At 41.9% G+C, this 18140-nt stretch overlaps 1 protein-coding gene across 4 annotated transcripts in view; it reads right to left on the reverse strand.

Annotated features, from left to right (window-relative positions):
• Positions 1–503: 503 nt before the first annotated feature.
• The window catches only part of COLGALT2 (collagen beta(1-O)galactosyltransferase 2), a 117033-nt gene continuing 99396 nt past the window's right edge, over positions 504–18140 (reverse strand). For all 4 annotated transcript variants that reach the window (XM_065537048.1, XM_045393756.2, XM_065537018.1 and 1 more), the window contains 5 exons: positions 16746–16852; positions 10939–11071; positions 8912–9039; positions 5311–5517; positions 504–3775 (listed from right to left, as the gene is read on the reverse strand). In XM_065537048.1, the coding sequence (XP_065393120.1) occupies positions 3499–3775; positions 5311–5517; positions 8912–9039; positions 10939–11071; positions 16746–16852 (852 nt within the window). In that variant the 3' untranslated portion in view covers positions 504–3498. The remainder of the gene's footprint in view (positions 3776–5310; positions 5518–8911; positions 9040–10938; positions 11072–16745; positions 16853–18140) is intronic.

Genomic DNA, 18140 nt, shown 5'->3' on the forward strand with positions numbered 1-18140 from the left:
CTCTGAGCGTCTCAGTGCCCAGCACAAAGCCTGCAGCAAGGCAGTGTTCACAGCCTAGTTTTTGAGATTAGGGGGAAGCTTGATTTAAAAATTCAAGCAGTCACTGAGATCAACGAGGATTCTCTCTTTGTTGCTGCTGTTATTTTTCCCCAGGAAAAAGCTCTTTGGCTTCGGACCAGTATCACAGTATCTCAGTATGTTTTGATGAATGGATAGACTGACCTGTAGCACAAAATGCAAGATGGACACCTCCACTCCCTCCCATTGGGGGCTCTCTTCCATCTTTCCGTACCTTGGAATCCTTTCAGCTAACATACCAATGCCCATCAGTTTAAAACAACCCTCAGTGCGCAGGAAGGGCACAACCACCCTCCCCTCATTTGCCATGGGGATCACATAGCAGTTCCCCCTGACCCCCACATCCTTGGTCAAGGGCAGACCTGGGAATCTCTGCAGCGCTGGCCATTGAAGAGTGCCTGCGGAAGCAATGGACAATCATATCGTTGAGTTAAGTTTTTTTTTTAATTTTTCACAAAGAGCTCCAGAAGGCAAATAGTTTATCACTTCCCGCCCTGAAACAGCACGCAAGACAGATGATGCAGTGTGCTGGCTGTCCGCTGTTTCTGGTTCTCCAGAGCTCCTGCAGCAGGCCTGAGTGAACCGCAAGCGGGGCCCATGCAGTGCGTCCCCTGCAAAGCGCAGGTGTTCAGTCCACACACAGCAGCACCAGCACTGCTGACGTCACGGTTGTCTGTCCAGAAGATCCCACGTTAGATCCCAAGAGGAATCCAGACAGGCTTTAGCTTCCAGAGGCAGACAGCGGGTGCCAGGGCCAGATGCAAAGGCCTCTATACTGACGGCCTCACGTGACACTGCAAAGGTCAACTGTCTTGGTTTAGGACTATAAGGGAGAGATAGGACAAATAATGAGGTCGAGGAACCTCTGGATTGCTAAAGAGATGACTTTAAAAAAAAAAGTCACATCTTCAGCTCACAACGTTCACCAGAAAAGAATACTGCTTGAGATTCTAGACCTGAGCAGGGAGAAACAAACCGGGCTAAAGGAGCCAGAACTTCACAGTAGAACAGTCCTAGTCTAAAATGCTAGAATTTAAGTCCAATGTCTTTTAAGAGTGAGAGTTCTTAAATCTGTCAGACCAGCTGACAGGGGAACAGGAAAAAAAAAAAACTTCTTTATTAAACAAAACACCACAAAAATCAACCCAAACTTCCTTCAACCCCAGCACCCCAGCTACCTCCCACCCCGTTAAAAAAATCATTAAAGTCATGCACACATGCACACACTCAAATATGAAAACAAAAACCAGATACCCAAGGAAATCTTAGGAATCACCTAAGGAATTTTCGCTCGCTCCCCAGATGCGCTTTCTGTTTTTCTGGGGGTGGGTGGGAAAGGAAGTCACACTGACTGCTAAGTCTAAGCGGCACAATTTAGAGCTGGGCGAGATCCCTTTCCTCAGTGGCCTGGCTTGCTGGTCAGCGTAGAACAGTACCCACAGTGAGTCGGGAAGGAAGGCTGAGGCTGGTGTCTGGTGGAAGGCAAGCTGCCTATTGTCCTAAAGTGGGGACCCGCTCCTCGCCTGGGGAGGTGAGGCTACCTGGCTGCCTTGACTACCTATTTGCTGATGGGACAGCTTGGTGATCACTTTCTCTAGACTCTGAGCCATGCTGTTCAACCTTAATGTGGGAATCAGTATCACATGGGCAGTGAACTGAAGAATTACATATCTGGTTTAAAGTTTATCTTACACTCGTACACTAAGCTTGTGTATGTAACACCACCCGCCTGTGGGCTCTGCTCTGAAGGGCCTTCCCCATGAGTTTAAGTGTGAAGCTCAGGATTTGGGGTGTGCACGGCCCCCCATATGGCTGCATGGTGCATGGACACTGACGAGGAATGGTGCTTGTATGGGATGCCTGGGAGGGTTTTTCTGGAGACAAAAATTTATAGATTGAGAGCGTGAGAACATAAACTTGAGGAAAACCACCAGGATCTATACTAGGATGACAGATTGTGGAGTGGGAAGAAATCGTGTAGTCCAACTCTGCATTTTACATAAAATCAATCTGTGAAGAAAGCAGAAAGGACTCTCAGGGGATATCTTTTGAGAAAGGGTGTCTGCCGGGATTCTGATTCCAAGAGCTTCCCTGGTTGCTGGCCTAAATCAGTTGACCAGCCCTTTGTTTCTGACCAGGTTTCTCACCTGAGATAGAGAATCATTTGTTTCCAAACAGTTCGAATCCCCCATCCACAGGCCTCCCTGAAAGAGCCTGGCTGGGAAATTCAGGAGAATCAGATTGCCGAACCAATGTGTCCACACCCACTTCTCCCCTGGGTGCCATGGAAGTCTGCAACATCTGTTTCTCTGCCTTATCCTAAAGACAATGTCTTCGCCACATTTTGCAAAATAAATAATTCAAAATATAAAGAAAAACCCTGGCAAGAATAGTTGCTGGCCTGAAAATGTGCTCTGTCTCCTAGCAGTGACTCATAGAACTCACACCTGCGGTGGGTTCTCAGGCTAAGGGGTGGAGCGGAGAGCGTGAAGCTCTGTAGCAGCGCGCAAACCCGGGACAGGGCAGGACGCACAGCCAGCCCTCACCCTTCATATATTACATTTATCTTTATAAATAGAGCATCCTGACCCAAGTGGCCATAATAAAAAAAGACAAATGTTGAGTTTTTCCCCTCCAATACCTACACAAACTGTCAAATGTCTACTAAATTATATCCACATGGCAAACTGGTCACCTCTATATGGGAGCTCCAGCTGTCATGATGGTCACAGGCCAAGTCTCAGCCAGACCCAAATACCCATCCCTATTAGATAACAAGGACTAAGTTTTTTTTTTTTTTTTAAATCGACTTTTCAATAAGGATCGTGACAGAATCCTTTAAATAAAAAGCCAAATAAATATGATTTTAAGTGATTGATTCCTGTCCCCCAAACGTTGCATACACAAGTTTTCAATGTCATATAAAACGGAGAAACTAGACCAATGAAGGTTGTCCAATTGGTTTGGCGTTTTCAAGGTCCCATCTGTCACATAAAATGGACCAGCTAGACCAATAAGTGTGGGTCTAGTTGGCCTGGCTGCCTTGACTACCTATTTGCTGATGGGACAGCTTGGTGATCACTTTCTCTTAAACAAGACTCTGAGCCATGTTGTTCAACCTCAATGTGGGAATCAGTGTCACACGGGTAGTGGACTGAAGAATTAGGTGTCTGGATTACAGTTTATCTTAACAGTTTCCAGAAAGCCTGTCTTTTAGCCATCTTGGGAAATTTGTGTTGAATTTCCTTATTTCCCTCCACTGTCAAAAGTATGTTAATTTCGATTTATCACATGAGATCACTTTGGTTAGATGACTGTGACCACTAAAAACAAAACAGAAAACTGGAGCAAACGGATGAATAGCCCTTTAGAAAAACCAAAGGATGTTGAACCGATGTGGGTCACACTCCCAGGGAGGCTTCATAGCTCATCCCTCGAAGGCACGGTGTCCAGGGAGGTTGGCGGTGGCAGGGCCTCTGTGTTCTTGGCACTGCTGTAGATACGACTTTGCTTCCGGGACTTCCAGGCATGTGTCCTATCCCAGTCGGTGGCCACTGTCTCATTGTCCCAGATGGTGGAGGTCTCGGTGTCACTCAGGTACCCCGGCTGGCCTGTGTAGTGCGTAGGGTAGATGAGCAAGGGTTCTGCAGAGAAGGCTTTCAGGTCCCTGGATTCATAATACTCCTTGTACTCAGCTCTGAAAACAAGAAGGTGGCCGGACACATGAGGGGGTGGAAAGAAGACTTAGGGAACAGAGACAAAGAGTGAAGGAGCCCTGCTGGTTACCTCTTAAATTGTCATGAGTTCATTATTTAAATTGTGTCATTTGTGAAACACTTTAGCCTACAAACACAAAGATTTCTTTAAAAGATTTCCAAAGACAAGCTCCCAAGCAAAAAGGTCAGGATATTTCTGATGTATTTGGATAGACTAGTTTAAAAGATGAATTTCAGGTCTGACTCCAAAAATTAAAAAGCAAGCCCTGTTAGACCATAATGATAAATATTTATGATCACTTTACAAAAAATGTCCTGCTCTTGGATTAATAAATGAGACACCCGAGATCTGGACAGCAGCGATGGGGCATGTGGCACATGGAGGCTTAGAGGCATGTAGGCTTGGCTTTGTGCGCTAGCTCCCTGCTCACCACTCGGGCTCCAGCAGGTGTAAAGGAGACGGATAACTTGGCCTCCCTCCCAGGGCTCCAGCACAGAGTATATGAGATGACATCTGAATGTAGTAATTTCCCTTTTGTTTAGGGGATAATGGTTTGACCTCCATGTTTCTGCCAGGACACAGAGATAAAGTCAGTCTCTGACATGTTACATACACGAAGGCAAACAGCTCCATTTTTACTGAGGACAAGAGACAAAATGAACTGGTGGCAGCATAGGAAATCTCAACACTAAAATGAAGGCCATCTAGTGAAGAGATCACCCAGCAACTGAGAGAAGGGGCCAAGGTTAGAACCTATGCTGCTCTATTAATGAATTTAGGAATCATTCATTCATGATTTAGGAGCTGCTGTTACGTGTAGCATTTGGACTAGGCTCTAAGGACACAGAGGCGTAAGACTGTTCCTGCCCCAAAGGGTATTTAGAGTTTACTGGGGAGACTGACAGGTAAACCATTAATTGCCACACTTTTTGATAGGCGCTAGGTCAGGGTAAGCTCCTGGGCATCACACTGCCCTTCTTCCATGGATATCATGCTCAGGTATCAGGTCCACACTCTCTGAACCTCTTATACATCCCTGTGATTGCAGGAATCAAAATATATCATGATGATTTGTTCACGAGTCGGGGTTCCTGACCAGATTGTGACCTCTTCAAAAATGGGTATCTCTGCCTAGCCAAAAGTACACACAATGACCTGAACCAAAGGAACTGGAAATTTTGAGGTGCTTAGGAAGATGACCTTCACCTTGAGGTGTATGAGGTTATGGAAATAAGAAGAGCAAAGACAAGGAGGGGACCAAGCACATTACATTCAGTGCAACTACAAACTGGGTATTACAAGAATCCCTGGGCAGGACACTCACCATCTCTGCCTCACCTTCCCATCTGTACAAAGGGATAATCATCTGAGTTAGGCTCTCTTAATCATAATTATGAAAAGATCATTTAGGAAAGCAGTACAACTTTAGAAAATATCAAGTACTGCCAGAAATGGAGAGCATAATTCATGAAGAGGCTGTACTTAAGGGAAGGCAGTCAGTTCAGGGAGACTCACACAGGATGCTTGTTGTACATGATTGGCAGAAACTCATCCACTGGCAGCATCTTCCCAAAAGGATCGGCTCCAACCAGCTTCTGTGCTCCTTCCAGAGAGATGACGTAGCCCAGGGTCCAGTAGGAATAGTCGGCTTCGACCAGGTTTGCCACATTGGGCACGGCTTTCTCTGGTTCCTTTACTTGCATCCTCTTCCTGCCAATATAACTATAAGGAAACAGCAGAGGAGAAAAATTCCACCTTGACTATTATGCCATGATAAGGATGGAGAACAGCTTTGGCTTACATAGATACCTTTGAAATCCTGGACTGACTCTTGTCTGTCATTAAATGATGTATCACATCCTAAAGTGGATCCAATCACCAGTCATGACTGCCATCTGCCATCACTGGGGCCATTTTGCTGGCTGCATTTATCAACACCCCCACTATTCCTGCCTAGTGGACTGTTTTCAAGCCAGAAAGTAAGATGTAGTAAGATTAAAAGATCTTTCAGATAATTTCTCAAAGATGGGATGGGGCTTCCAGCTGTGTTTACAGAGGTTGGAAAGGCACAAAAAAAGGCCAGATGGGAGAATCCTGAGGCTGCTGTCTTCAGGTCCCCAGAGTGTCAGCCTTGGATGCTTTCTGCACAGCGCTCCAAGTGCTGGTGGGAAACACAGGACCAAACAAGCTGGGGGAAAGAATCAGTCTGCAGTGAAGGTTCTGGGAACCCAAGAGCGGCCCTAAGGGGTTCCTTTTGGGCAGTATGAATGACAGCTCCTGACAGACATTCTCCTGCGTCACACTCGCCCAGCTGTGGCCAGGCTTCCTCCCAGACATGCTGCTCAGAGAAAGACCCCTCAGGTACTTTCTGTCCTCCATGAATACAACGCGGGATGCACCTTTGGCCACTCCCATCTTCCCTAGTCTACCCATGGATCTGTGCTTCATTACTTTTGTCTGGAGCCTATTGGTTTGGGCTTGACCGGAGCAAGCTGAGGAGTTGCCTCCTTCTTGCCTGCCAGGTAAAGCAATACTTCCTCTATTTTGCCCTAAAACAATCTCTTTCAACATTCAAGGAATTTCCCCTAGTGAAAGCATCCCAGGATTTGTAGAACAAGTCTATGTTCAACCTTCAGTTCTTCTGAGGACAACAAACACATATCCCCAGCCACTGTCTCTTCAGATTATGGAGTCTGAGCTTCTCTCTTATCTCATCCACTGAAAGGGAAACTCTTATCGAGCACTTGAGAGGTGCTAGAGTGACAGAGGTACTGAGTCAGTGCTCTAACTTTACTTAATTTAATTTAAAATGTTGAAGCTGTGTGAAATATATTTATTTTTTCCATGAAACAAGTTCATTGTTTTGGTAGGACTACAGTTTAACAGCTGAAAATTTAGCTTCTGGATTGAGATGTGTTCTAAGTGTAAAATACATACCAGATTTTGAAGAGTTGGTACAAAAAAAGAGAAGATAAACTATGTCATTGATGGTTTTAAAATATTAATTACATACCAAAATGATGATACTGTTTGGATATATTTGGTTAAATAAAATATATTAAAACTAATTTAACCTAATTTATTTTTACCTTTTTAATGTGATTACTAGAAAACTGAAAATGACATATGTGCCTTGCATTATATTTCTATTGAACAACACTCCCTCGATGATTCCAATGACTTGTTCTATTCTTCCCTTTTATTACTCTCTTTTCCTGGAAAAATGTAATGTGGCAATCACGAACAGCTTATTACCTTTCATGTTTCAGGTTGAAGTAACATTTGTTTCTTTTTTGTTTTAGAAAATGACAGGTACAATTTAAAACTGTTATAGTTCTTTAAGACTATATAATAGATTTTAAGGGGATATTTTGACAATATGTGAAATTTAGAAAACGTTTTTCTTTTCCTGTATCCTTATCAAGACAACTGTTCTTCCTTCTTGGATCTGTTGGTAATTCGTCCTGAGAAATGCACCCACTGAACTACATGTGAACAGGAACGTATGCCAGCTCTAAACCTTATATTCCCTGGGTTGTCTTCTGTGATTATGAGGCTTAAGTGAAAGTTGCCTTTATACAAGTCACATAGGCATCAAGCAGCTTCCAGGCCTGTGAGGCCTTAACCATAGGCTGCAGAGCCATCCATTGAGAAAGGCTGAAGTGTAGCAACTTCCAGAGGATATAGGAAGAAACAGTGATCTCAAGGGACTGTGCAGAATGCCAGATCTAACCACATGACCACATGATTGAAATCTGACAGGGCGCAGGTGTCTTCTTATTACACAGTAATGCATTAGTTGAGCCATTGCTAGGTTTCTTCTGAGCTCAGAGTGGCCCATTTTCTGAGGGAACAAGTATTCCACCTGGGCTCATGGTTAATACCCCCTGCGGGTGGGAGGAGCAGGAACAGCTCATCTGCTGCAGCTGCTCCAAAGAAGCAGGCTCAGGCCGGGCGCGGTGGCTCAAGCCTGTAATCCCAGTACTTTGGGAGGCCGAGACGGGCGGATCATGAGGTCAGGAGATCGAGACCATCTTGGCTAACACGGTGAAACCCCCGTCTCTACTAAAAATACAAAAAAACTAGCTGGGCGAGGTGGCGGGCGCCTGTAGTCCCAGCTACTCGGGAGGCTGAGGCAGGAGAATGGTGTAAACCCAGGAGGCAGAGCTTGCAGTGAGCTGAGATCCGACCACTGCACTCCAGCCTGGGCGACAGAGCGAGACTCCGTCTCAAAAAAACAACAACAAAAAAGAAGCAGGCTCAGAGTTGATGAATTGCCTTTGACACACAGCTGGGAGCAAACACAATGCTTGGGAACTTTCTGCTTCATTGGAGAGAAACTGAAAGTGTCATTTGTTTTAAAAAGAAAGTGAGAGAGAGAAAGAAGGACAAGGCAGAGGAGGAAGAAAAAAAAGAAAGGAAATGAGGGAGGGAGAGAGGGAGAGGAAAAATGAAAGGAAAGGGAAGAAAAAAGTAGAAGCCGCTCAATTCCCAGAGACAGCAGACAAAGAACATTAACTAAATGTCAGCTCAGAGCCAGCACTCACTTGGTGAGCCTGGTTTTCCTGCGTCAGCCTCAGACCCTTCCCCAAATCTAGTTGTCCATGTTCTCCATGTTTGTGCAACCCTATTTTTCAACAGAGGAGCTCCCTGGCTGACCCTCTAACCTCCCACCTTCTCGGAACTTGCAGAGGCAACCTGCTGTCCTGGGAGCTGAGGCTTAAATATGACACAGGACTTTTGTACTTGAATAAATGGCCTCTCCTCCCGCTTCACACCCACTCCATGTGCCACGTTGCTTGAGGGTAGATTTCTGCTGTGCTCCTAAGTAAGTGCTCAGTGCCACACCTTGGTTCTGTCTGAAGGCCCCTGATCTGCAGACAGACTCCAGGTCTCACACAGTCTTCCACAGTTTCCCACCCTGAAGAGTAGAAGGATGCAAAATCCAGCGGCTAACCTCTACCCACTTTTATGTCTGAGAACAGTTATGGAAAGAAAACTAGGTAAGTAGAAGCTTAAGCTGTATCTCTACTGGCTGTGGAGGTGGGGCTCTCTGTCCATTGGAAAGGATTGAGTGCCTCTCAGAGCCCTCTCATAAGATCATCTTGTCACTCACATTAGTTCCCAGTCCAGCTGAGCCTGGTCAATGTCATCCATCAGCTTCATCAGCTTCTTCTTAAACTGATGCTCAAAACGCACATCGTCTTCAATTACAAGAGTCTTCTCTAGCTCTCGATCAATTACCTGCAAAAGTCATCAGTAGGAAGATACCCTATGAAAAGCTTGATACCCAATTTTTATTAGATAAATAAGTATTAAAAAGTCATGAGTCTAGTAGCATAGATTCATAACTGGAATCTAAGCAAACGGCCATCAACAGTAGAATAGATAAATAAACTGTGGCATATTCACAGCAGTGAGGATGTATGATCCACAATTAAATGCAATGTTATGGGTGAATCTCCTAAATGCCATGTTGGGAGAGTCCACATACTGCATGGCTCCATTCATATATAGGAAAGTACAAACAAAGGTAAAGCTACTCAATGCCTTTAGAAATTAGGATGGTTACTACCCTTGGGGACTGGTGACTAGAAGGAAGTATGGGGTCAGAGGGTGCTTGTGGGATGCTGGTGACCTGCTTCTGGATCTGTGTACTGATTAACATGGTGTGTTGTTCTGTTTGCGAAATTTCCCTGAGCTGTATCTTTTGATCTATAGACTTTTATACCTATTTAATCACATTTCACTTAAAGTTTAAAGAAAACAAAGGCAGGCATAGACTGGATCATTAAAAGAGAAAGTGTTCAAGGGGCCTTTCTTCAGGGACTTTCTGTTTGGTTGTGGAAACTGTTTATCAGGAACCCCACACACCAATACCCCCTCCAGATATGTCTTGATCTGTAAGACAGGGGTTCCAGTTCTGGCTCTGCCACCTCTTTTTTCTTTTCTTTTCTTTTTCTTTTTTTTAATTATACTTTATGTTCTAGGGTACATGTGCACAACGTGCAAGTTTGTTACATATGTATATATGTGCCATGTTGGTGTGCTGCACCCATTAACTCGTCATTTACATTAGGTGTAACTCCTAATGCTATCCCTCCCCGCTCCTCCCACCCCACAACAGGCCCTAGTGTGTGATGTTCCCCTTCATGTGTCCAAGTGTTCTCATTGTTCAATTCCCACCTATGAGTGAGAACATGCGGTGTTTGGTTTTCTGTTCTTGCAATAGTTTGCTGAGAATGATGGTTTCCAGCTGCATCTATGTCCCTACAAAGGACACAAACTCATCCTTTTTTATGGCTGCATAATATTCCATGGTGTATATGTGCCACATTTTCTTAATCCAGTCTGTCATTGATGGACATTTGGGTTGGTTCCAAGTCTTTGCTATTGTGAACAGTGCTGCAATAACCATACGTGTGCATGTGTCTTTATAGCAGCATGATTTATAATCCTTTGGGTATATACCCAGTAATGGGATGGCTGGGTCAAATGGTATTTCTAGTTCTAGATCTTTGAGGAATCGCCACACTGTCTTCCACAATGGTTGAACTAGTTTACAGTCCCACCAACAGTGTAAAAGTGTTCCTACTTCTCCACATCCTCTCCAGCCCCTGTTGTTTCCTGACTTTTTAATGATTGCCATTCTAACTGGTGTGAGATGGTATCTCACTGTGGTTTTGATTTGCATTTCTCTGATGGCCAGTGATGATGCTTGCTCTGCCACTTCTTACCTGGACAAGCGACTTAATAATTTCTTCTTCGGTAAAAGTGGTCTGTCCTTCCCAACCCACCTCACATGACTTCTGTGTGATTTCTTGTATAAAATCACTTAATAAGTGACATCATAATAGGTAGAATAGAAGGCATTCCTGCTCATGATGAGAATGAATTAATAAGAGTGTAGCATATAGGATATGGGTATCTCCCCGTCCCCATCCCAAGTGGCACCAAAGCGACTCCTCCTTGCCCATTTGTTGCTGGTCTTGGGTCAGAGGGAGACACAAGGCAGGAGCAGCTCTCACACACACTTCCAGAACAGTTGCAGGCTCATTTTATATCTGGTCCTAATTCACCTGTGATAGCCTGCTTTCCTTTCTCCTCGTCATAAAACTGCAATCTGAATAAAGCATTATTTACCTCTTTCCAGACTGAGTAGTGGCTGAGAAAGCAGCCGATTTCACCCCTCGTTAGAGGCCTGGAGGAATAGGGATCTCGATAGCCAGGCAGCATTTCAATATTCAGTGCCTTCAGCTGGCTTGTGTTGAGTGCCCTGCATCACAGAAAACACGTCTGGAAATTAACAAGTCAAAGGTCCCCACCACAAAGGCCAGAGAAAGAGAGAGTTAGTTCTGCAAACACCCCTCCCCCACACAGACAAAGACCCAGAGGCTTCCCTTTATTCCTTACAAGTTCCTCTGGGCTAACGTGTCACACTAGTATTATGAGGTCTGGGAAGACAAGAGGGTATCATATTTTTGTGTATCCCTCATAGTGCCCAACATAGTTCTAAGCATCATCAGTTTTTTGACAATGTTTAATAAGCACACTCCTATGGAAATTAGCTAAAGTATTGCAATAATCCAAGGAGTGTTTGATCCAGACGCGCAGCTGAATCTCTGTTAACACAGTGAGCTTTGTGAAGTTCACAGCTGCCCTAATCTTAACCTGTTCCCCCCAGCCCTACAAAAGCCTTGAAAACCAGTAGCCTCACAACTATGACAGCTGCAAACCCCACCAACCCAGCACCACTGGCAGGGACAAAATGGACTGAGACTCCCCTAAAGACCTGCCCCCAGAAAATAATCTTTATTCAACCTGTCTAGTAGCTCCTTGAAAAGCTACATTCTCAGAGCTTGTCTTGATTTGACCTGACTCAGAGTTCATTTTCTGTGAACAGTACTATCTACAGGGCATTTGTCAAAACCCATGAGCAACAACTGTTTAACATTACATTTGTTTAAGCAGGATTATCAGTTGATGCTAACAAGAAGCCAACCAAAAGACTTAAGAGGAAAAACCGAGGAATAAGAGGTCCATAGGGAGTTTGATTTGCTCCAAAATATCCATGAGAATCTAGAAGACCCCAGGCATATTCAGGGCTGTCCACATGCCCAGGAAAAACTTGAAAAGTCCCTAGTCTCTCACCTCTGGCTGAACTTAAGGATCTGGAAAAAAATGTAGTGATGGCAAATGAATAAAACACTGCAATGAAGGAAGAATTTGGCATAGTGAGTTTTAAAAATTAATACAACCATGTGGTGTCTACAAGAGGCAGCCTTTAGATTAAAAGACAAAAATAGGCTGAAAGTGAAAGAATAGAAAAAGATATACCATGTAATCAGCAATGACAAGAGAGCTGGCAGAGCTATGCTAATATTGGACAAAATAAATCTCAGACAAAATTCATGCTAGAACCAAGGAAGGACATCTTTTAATGACAGAAAGGTCAATCCTGGCCGGGCACGGTGGCTCATGCCTGTAATCCCACCACTTTTGGAGGCTGAGGAGGGCGGATCACAAGGTCAGGAGATCGAGACCATCCTGGCTAACACGGTGAAACCCTGTCTCTACTAAAAATACAAAAAATTAGCCAGGCGTGGTGGTAGGCACCTGTAGTCCCAGCTACTTGGGAGGCTGAGGCAGGAGAATGGTGTGAATCTGGGAGATGGACTTTGCAATGAACCAAGATCACTCCATTGCACTCCAGCCTGGGTGACAGGGCGAGACTCCAGACTCCATATCAAAAAAAAAAAAAAAAAAAAAAAAGGTCAATCCATCAGGAAGACATAACAATTATAAATACATATGCACCTAACAGAACCTCAGAACCATGAAACTGGAAGAAGAGAAAGGAGAAATAGACGACTTAACAATAATAGGGGAAGACATCAATCTCCCACTTGCAATAACAGAATTAGGCAGGAGGAAGACAAGGAAACAGAAAACTTGAATAATATCTTAAAACAATCAGACCTAGTAGACATCTATAGAACACTACACCCAACAATAGCCAAATACACACTTTCAAGTGTGCATGGGACATTCTCTAAGAAATACCATTTTTTAGACCATAAAGACCATACAGGTCATAAATTAAGTGTCAGTATACTTAAAAGGATTGAAATCACACAACGTATGTTCTCCAACCTCAATGGTATGAAATTAAAAATGAGTAACAAAAGGAAACTTGGGAAATTCAGAAATGTGAAATTAAATGATACACTCCAAACCAATGGGTCAAAGAAGAAATCACAAGGGAAATTAGAAAATGTTTTGAGATGAATGAAAACACAGCATACCAAAACTTACGGGATACACCTAACATAGTACTCGGAGATATAGTTACAACTGCCAATGTCTACAGTAAAATAGAATATCTCAAATAAATAATCCTCCCATCCACCTTAAGAAACTAGATAAAGAGAAAAACCCAAAGCAAGCAGGAGGAAGAAAATAATGAAGGCTACAGTAGAAATAAATGAACTAGAGAATAGAAAAACAATAGAGAAAATCAACAAAACCAAAAGTCAGTCCTCTGAAAAGATCAACAAAAGTTGATCTTGAGGTCAGGAGATCAGGAGATCGAGACCATCCTGGCTAACCCCGTCTCTACTAAAAACACAAAAAATTAGCCAGGCGTGGTGGCAGGCGCCTGTAGTCCCAGCTACTCAGGAGGCTGAGGCAGGAGAATGGCATGAACCCAGGAGGTGGAGGTTGCAGTAAGCTGAGATGGTGCCACTGCACTCCAGCCTGGGTGACAGAGCAAGACTCTGTCTCAAAAAAAAAAAAAAAAAAAGAAAAAAGAGTAAACTTATACTATTAAAGTCAAGAATGAAAGAGGGGTTACCCCTACCGACCTTATGAAAGTAAAAAAGATTATATGATAATACTATGAACAATTGTATGGCAAAAAATTAGATAACCTAGATGAAATGGACAAATTAATAGAAAGGTACAAACTACCAAAGTTGACTCAAGAAGAAACAGAAAGTATAAATATACCTATAACAAGTAAAGAAGTTTAATTAGTAATAAAAAAAATTTTCCACAAAGAAAAGCCTAGAACCAGATGGCTTCACTAGGGGTTTCTGCCAAATGTTTAAAAATTGTTGACACGAATCCTTCACAAACTTCCAAAAAAAAAAAAAAAAGAGGAGGAGGGAACACATCCTAGCTGATTTTATGAAGCCAATATTATTTTGATACAAAACCAAAAACATCATAAGAAAACTGCAGACCAATTTCAGTTATTAAGATAGATGTGGAAATCTTCAAGCAAATACTAGCAACAGAATCCAGCAATTTACAAAAGCAATTACACAGCATGACCAAATGGGTCCCAGGATCATCCCAAGGTTGCAAGTTTAGTTTAACATGTGAAAACCAATCAAAGTAACATACCATATTAACAGGCAAAAGTCACATGTTCATCTTAATAGACACAGACAAACCATTTGACAAAATCCAACACCCTTCTATAATAAAAATACTAAACAAAATAGGACTAAAAGGGACCTTCCTCAACCCAGTAAAGGCCATCTGTGAAAAATCCACAGTTAACATCATACTTAGCAGTGACAGACTGAATGCCTTCCCTCTAAGATCAGGAACAAATCAAGAAACTCTCGTCTCACCAGTTCTTTCAACCTTGTACTTGATGATCTAGCAAAAACAGTTTGAAGAAGAAATAAATGGTATCCAGGTTTGAAAGGAACATATAACACTATCTCTACTTGCATTTTACATGGTCTTATATGTAGAAGATCCTAAGGAATATACACACACAAAGGAAAAAGTACTATTAGAACAGATAAAAGAGTTCAGTAAGGTTGCGGGATACAGGATCAATATACAAAGATCAATTGTATTCCTATTCATTTAGCAATGAACAATCTGAAAACAGAACTAAGGAAACAGTTCCATGTACCATAGTACCAAAAGAGTAAAATACTTGGGAGTATATTTAACAAAATAAATGCAAGATTTGTATACTGAAAATGACAAAACATCATTCAAAGAACTAAAGAAGATCTAAATAGTAAAAAGACACTCCATGATCATGAATCAGAAGACTTCATATTGTTAACATGGAAATATTCTCCCAGTTGATGTACAGACTCAATGCAATTCCTATCAAAACCCCAGCTGCTGTTTTCTCTTTTTGTGGAACTTGACAAGCTAATTCTAAAATTCACATGGAAATGTAAGGGACCCAGAATAGCTAAGACAAACTTGAAAAAGAATAACAAAATTGAAAGACTCGTACTTCTTACATATAAAGCTACAGTCATCAAGACAGTAGAGTACTGGCATAAGGATAGACATATAGATCAATCAAATAAAATTGAGAGTTCAGAAATAAACCCTTACATTTACGGGCAACTGATTTTTTACAATGGTGCCAAGATAATTCTACGAGGGAAAGGAAGTCTTTTTAACAAATGGTGAAGGGACAAATGGATAACCATGTGCAAAAGAATGAATGTGGATCCCTGCCTCATGCCAGATACAGAAATTTACTCAACACAGATCAAAGACCTAAATGTAATAGATAAAACCGTAGAACTCTCAGAAGAAAACTTCATGAAGTAAATCTTCATAGCTTTGAAATTGACAATGGATTCTTAGGTATAACACCAAAATTACTAGCAACAAGAACAAAAAATAAACTGGATTTCATCAAAATGAAAAACTCTTTTGCTTCAATGTACATCATCATGAAAGTGTGACAATCTATAATGCATAAAGTTAAAGAAAATATTTGACAATTACATATCTGATAAAGGACTTGCATCCAGGTTATATAAAGAACTCTCACTACTCAACCAGTTTCCCTGGTCCACGTGGTCTATGAATGGGATTGGGGCTCTTGGAGGTATTTGAAGCAGTGGTTCCTAAACTCTACTGCACCCAAAAATAGGGCTGACGGATTTAGGAAGTGAAAAACACAAGACATTCAGTCAAATTTAAGTCTTAGATAAATAATGAATAATTTTTTAGTATAACCAAGCCCCATGTGATGTCTGGGACAAATTTAACTGGCTATCCAGTATTTTATGTGGCAATCCTACCCAAGAATCACCTTGAGGCTTCTTAAATGCAGATCCTGGATCTAGCCTCAGAGAGCATAATTCAGCAGGTCTGAGATGGGACTGGGGAGCTGCCCCCTTAACCATCCCTGGGGACTCTGATGTGAGTGTCCAGGTCACACTTTGAGAAACACTGATGAGATTCTCTAAGGGAGTCATAAGAACTTCAACAGCTGCTAGCCATACTCCTCAGCTGGGGTTATGCAAATAGAAAACAAAGCTACTGATATTCTAAACCAACATATAACACGGAAAGGCACATTTTATAAAAATCTATGCTTAGAAATAGTTTAGGGTGTCAAATAAAAGGGCAAAGCCAAACAAGATAAAACACAAAGAAGGGATCTAACTAGGTTCCCTGTGTTCCTTTCCTGCCATATTTCCAGGAAAAGTGGCCACTATGATCGGTCCAGGCAGATTGTAGCAGGCATCTCATGCAACAGGAAATGTAGACCTTTATGCATTTTTCCATCCATTTTCTTCCAGTTGCCCAAGTTTTAGCACTTTATGCTCTAATTCAGCTCTGAACACAATTCTGAACACATTCCTTCTGTTACACTACAGAAAGCTGAAAACCACCACAACTGTTGCAAGAACCCCCAGAGACGGGACAATCACATCCAATGTGAGCCTTCAGTGTAATGAAGACCAAAGACCACTGGCTGGTGAGGGAATTTCAGGCCTGCTCTACAGGATGAAATTAACTTAAATGCTACTGTAGGTGGCCGTTTTAAAAACATGACTATCCTCTAATGACCGAAGAGAATTATAGCCCCACCCGGGACTAACTCTCTGTCAGAGAAGGCACATCCCCACTCCAATCACATCTGCAATGGGAGAAGAAACCCAACTCACTTTCCATCCACAGCCTCGACAATCTTGACCTCAATCTCCTGCTCATACAGTGTGCGCAGCATCCGGTCCCGCCTGTCCTTTCTGCGTTTGAGGTTTATCATGAAAATCTAATACAAGAAGAAAAAGGGAAAAGACACATAAATTACTCAAGTCTTCTTTTAGGCTATTTGAAAAGTTTAGTAAATGTTTTAGATAGAAGAAGGAGTGGAAAGGATAGGAAGAACTGTGGTGAAAATTCATTTCTATCTCATATTAGTGTTTAAGGTAAATGATATTAATTCAAATTGAATTATTTTCAAAACTCAACTCTTTGTAGTGACTTAACTCTCTTTGTTTCTCTGATGTTCATTGATAAATATGTTCTCCCTTCTCTTGAAATAGGAAACTTTAAAAAACTCTTTAAGAAGTCAAAGGACAACATGATCCTATGTTTAGAAAAACCTAAAGACTCCACCAAAAAACCATTAGGATTGATAAACAACTTCAGTAAAGTTGCAAGATACAAAGTCAACACAGAAAAATCATTAGCATTTATATATGCTAACAACAAACAATCTGAAAAAGAAATAGAAAAAGCAATCCCATTTACAATAGCTGCAAAAAATTTAATAATACTTAGGAATAAATTTAACCAAAGAAGGTAAAGATCTTTATAATGAAAACTATAAAACACTGATGAAAGAAATGGAAGGACACTAAAAATAGAAAGATATCCCATGTTCATGGATTGGAATAATTAACATTGCTAAAATGTCCATACTATCAAAAGTGATAAACAGATTCAATGCAATCCCTACCAAAATATAAATGACATTTTTCATAGAAACAGAAAAAAAAAGTCTTACAATTTTCATGGAACCACAAAAGACCCTGAATAGCCAAAACTGTCATGAGCAAAAAGAACAAGGCTCAAGGGAGCACACTACCTGCCTTCAAAATATGCTACAAAGTTATAGTAACCAAAACAGCATGGTACTGGCATAAGAACAGACAACACATAGACCAATGGAACCGAATAGAGAACCAGAAATAAGTGCACACATCCACAGTCAACTCATTTTCGACAAGGACAACAAGAGTTACAGATAATGAGGATGTCCTCACTATTCCCAGATTTAATGAACCATAGAAGTATCTAAAACTTTGTGAATGCCATTACAGGGAAATCAATGTTTTAATAAGGTCCTTTTGCTATAAGCAGTAAGAAACTCATTTTAAATGTTAAACTAGTGACTTTAACTGTCAGTGAGAAATGATGATGACACGTAGCATGGTAAAGCAGAAACCTATAGAAACAAGTCAGGTGGTGTTGACTTCATCCTGACTAACCATTTGGATGACTTTGAAGAAGACATTAATGTTTCTGGGTCCAGTTCTATAAAAATAGGGGGGTGA

The sequence above is a fragment of the Macaca fascicularis genome, chromosome 1 (genome assembly GCF_037993035.2).
Source record: "Macaca fascicularis isolate 582-1 chromosome 1, T2T-MFA8v1.1".
NCBI classification, from domain to species: domain Eukaryota; kingdom Metazoa; phylum Chordata; class Mammalia; order Primates; family Cercopithecidae; genus Macaca; species Macaca fascicularis.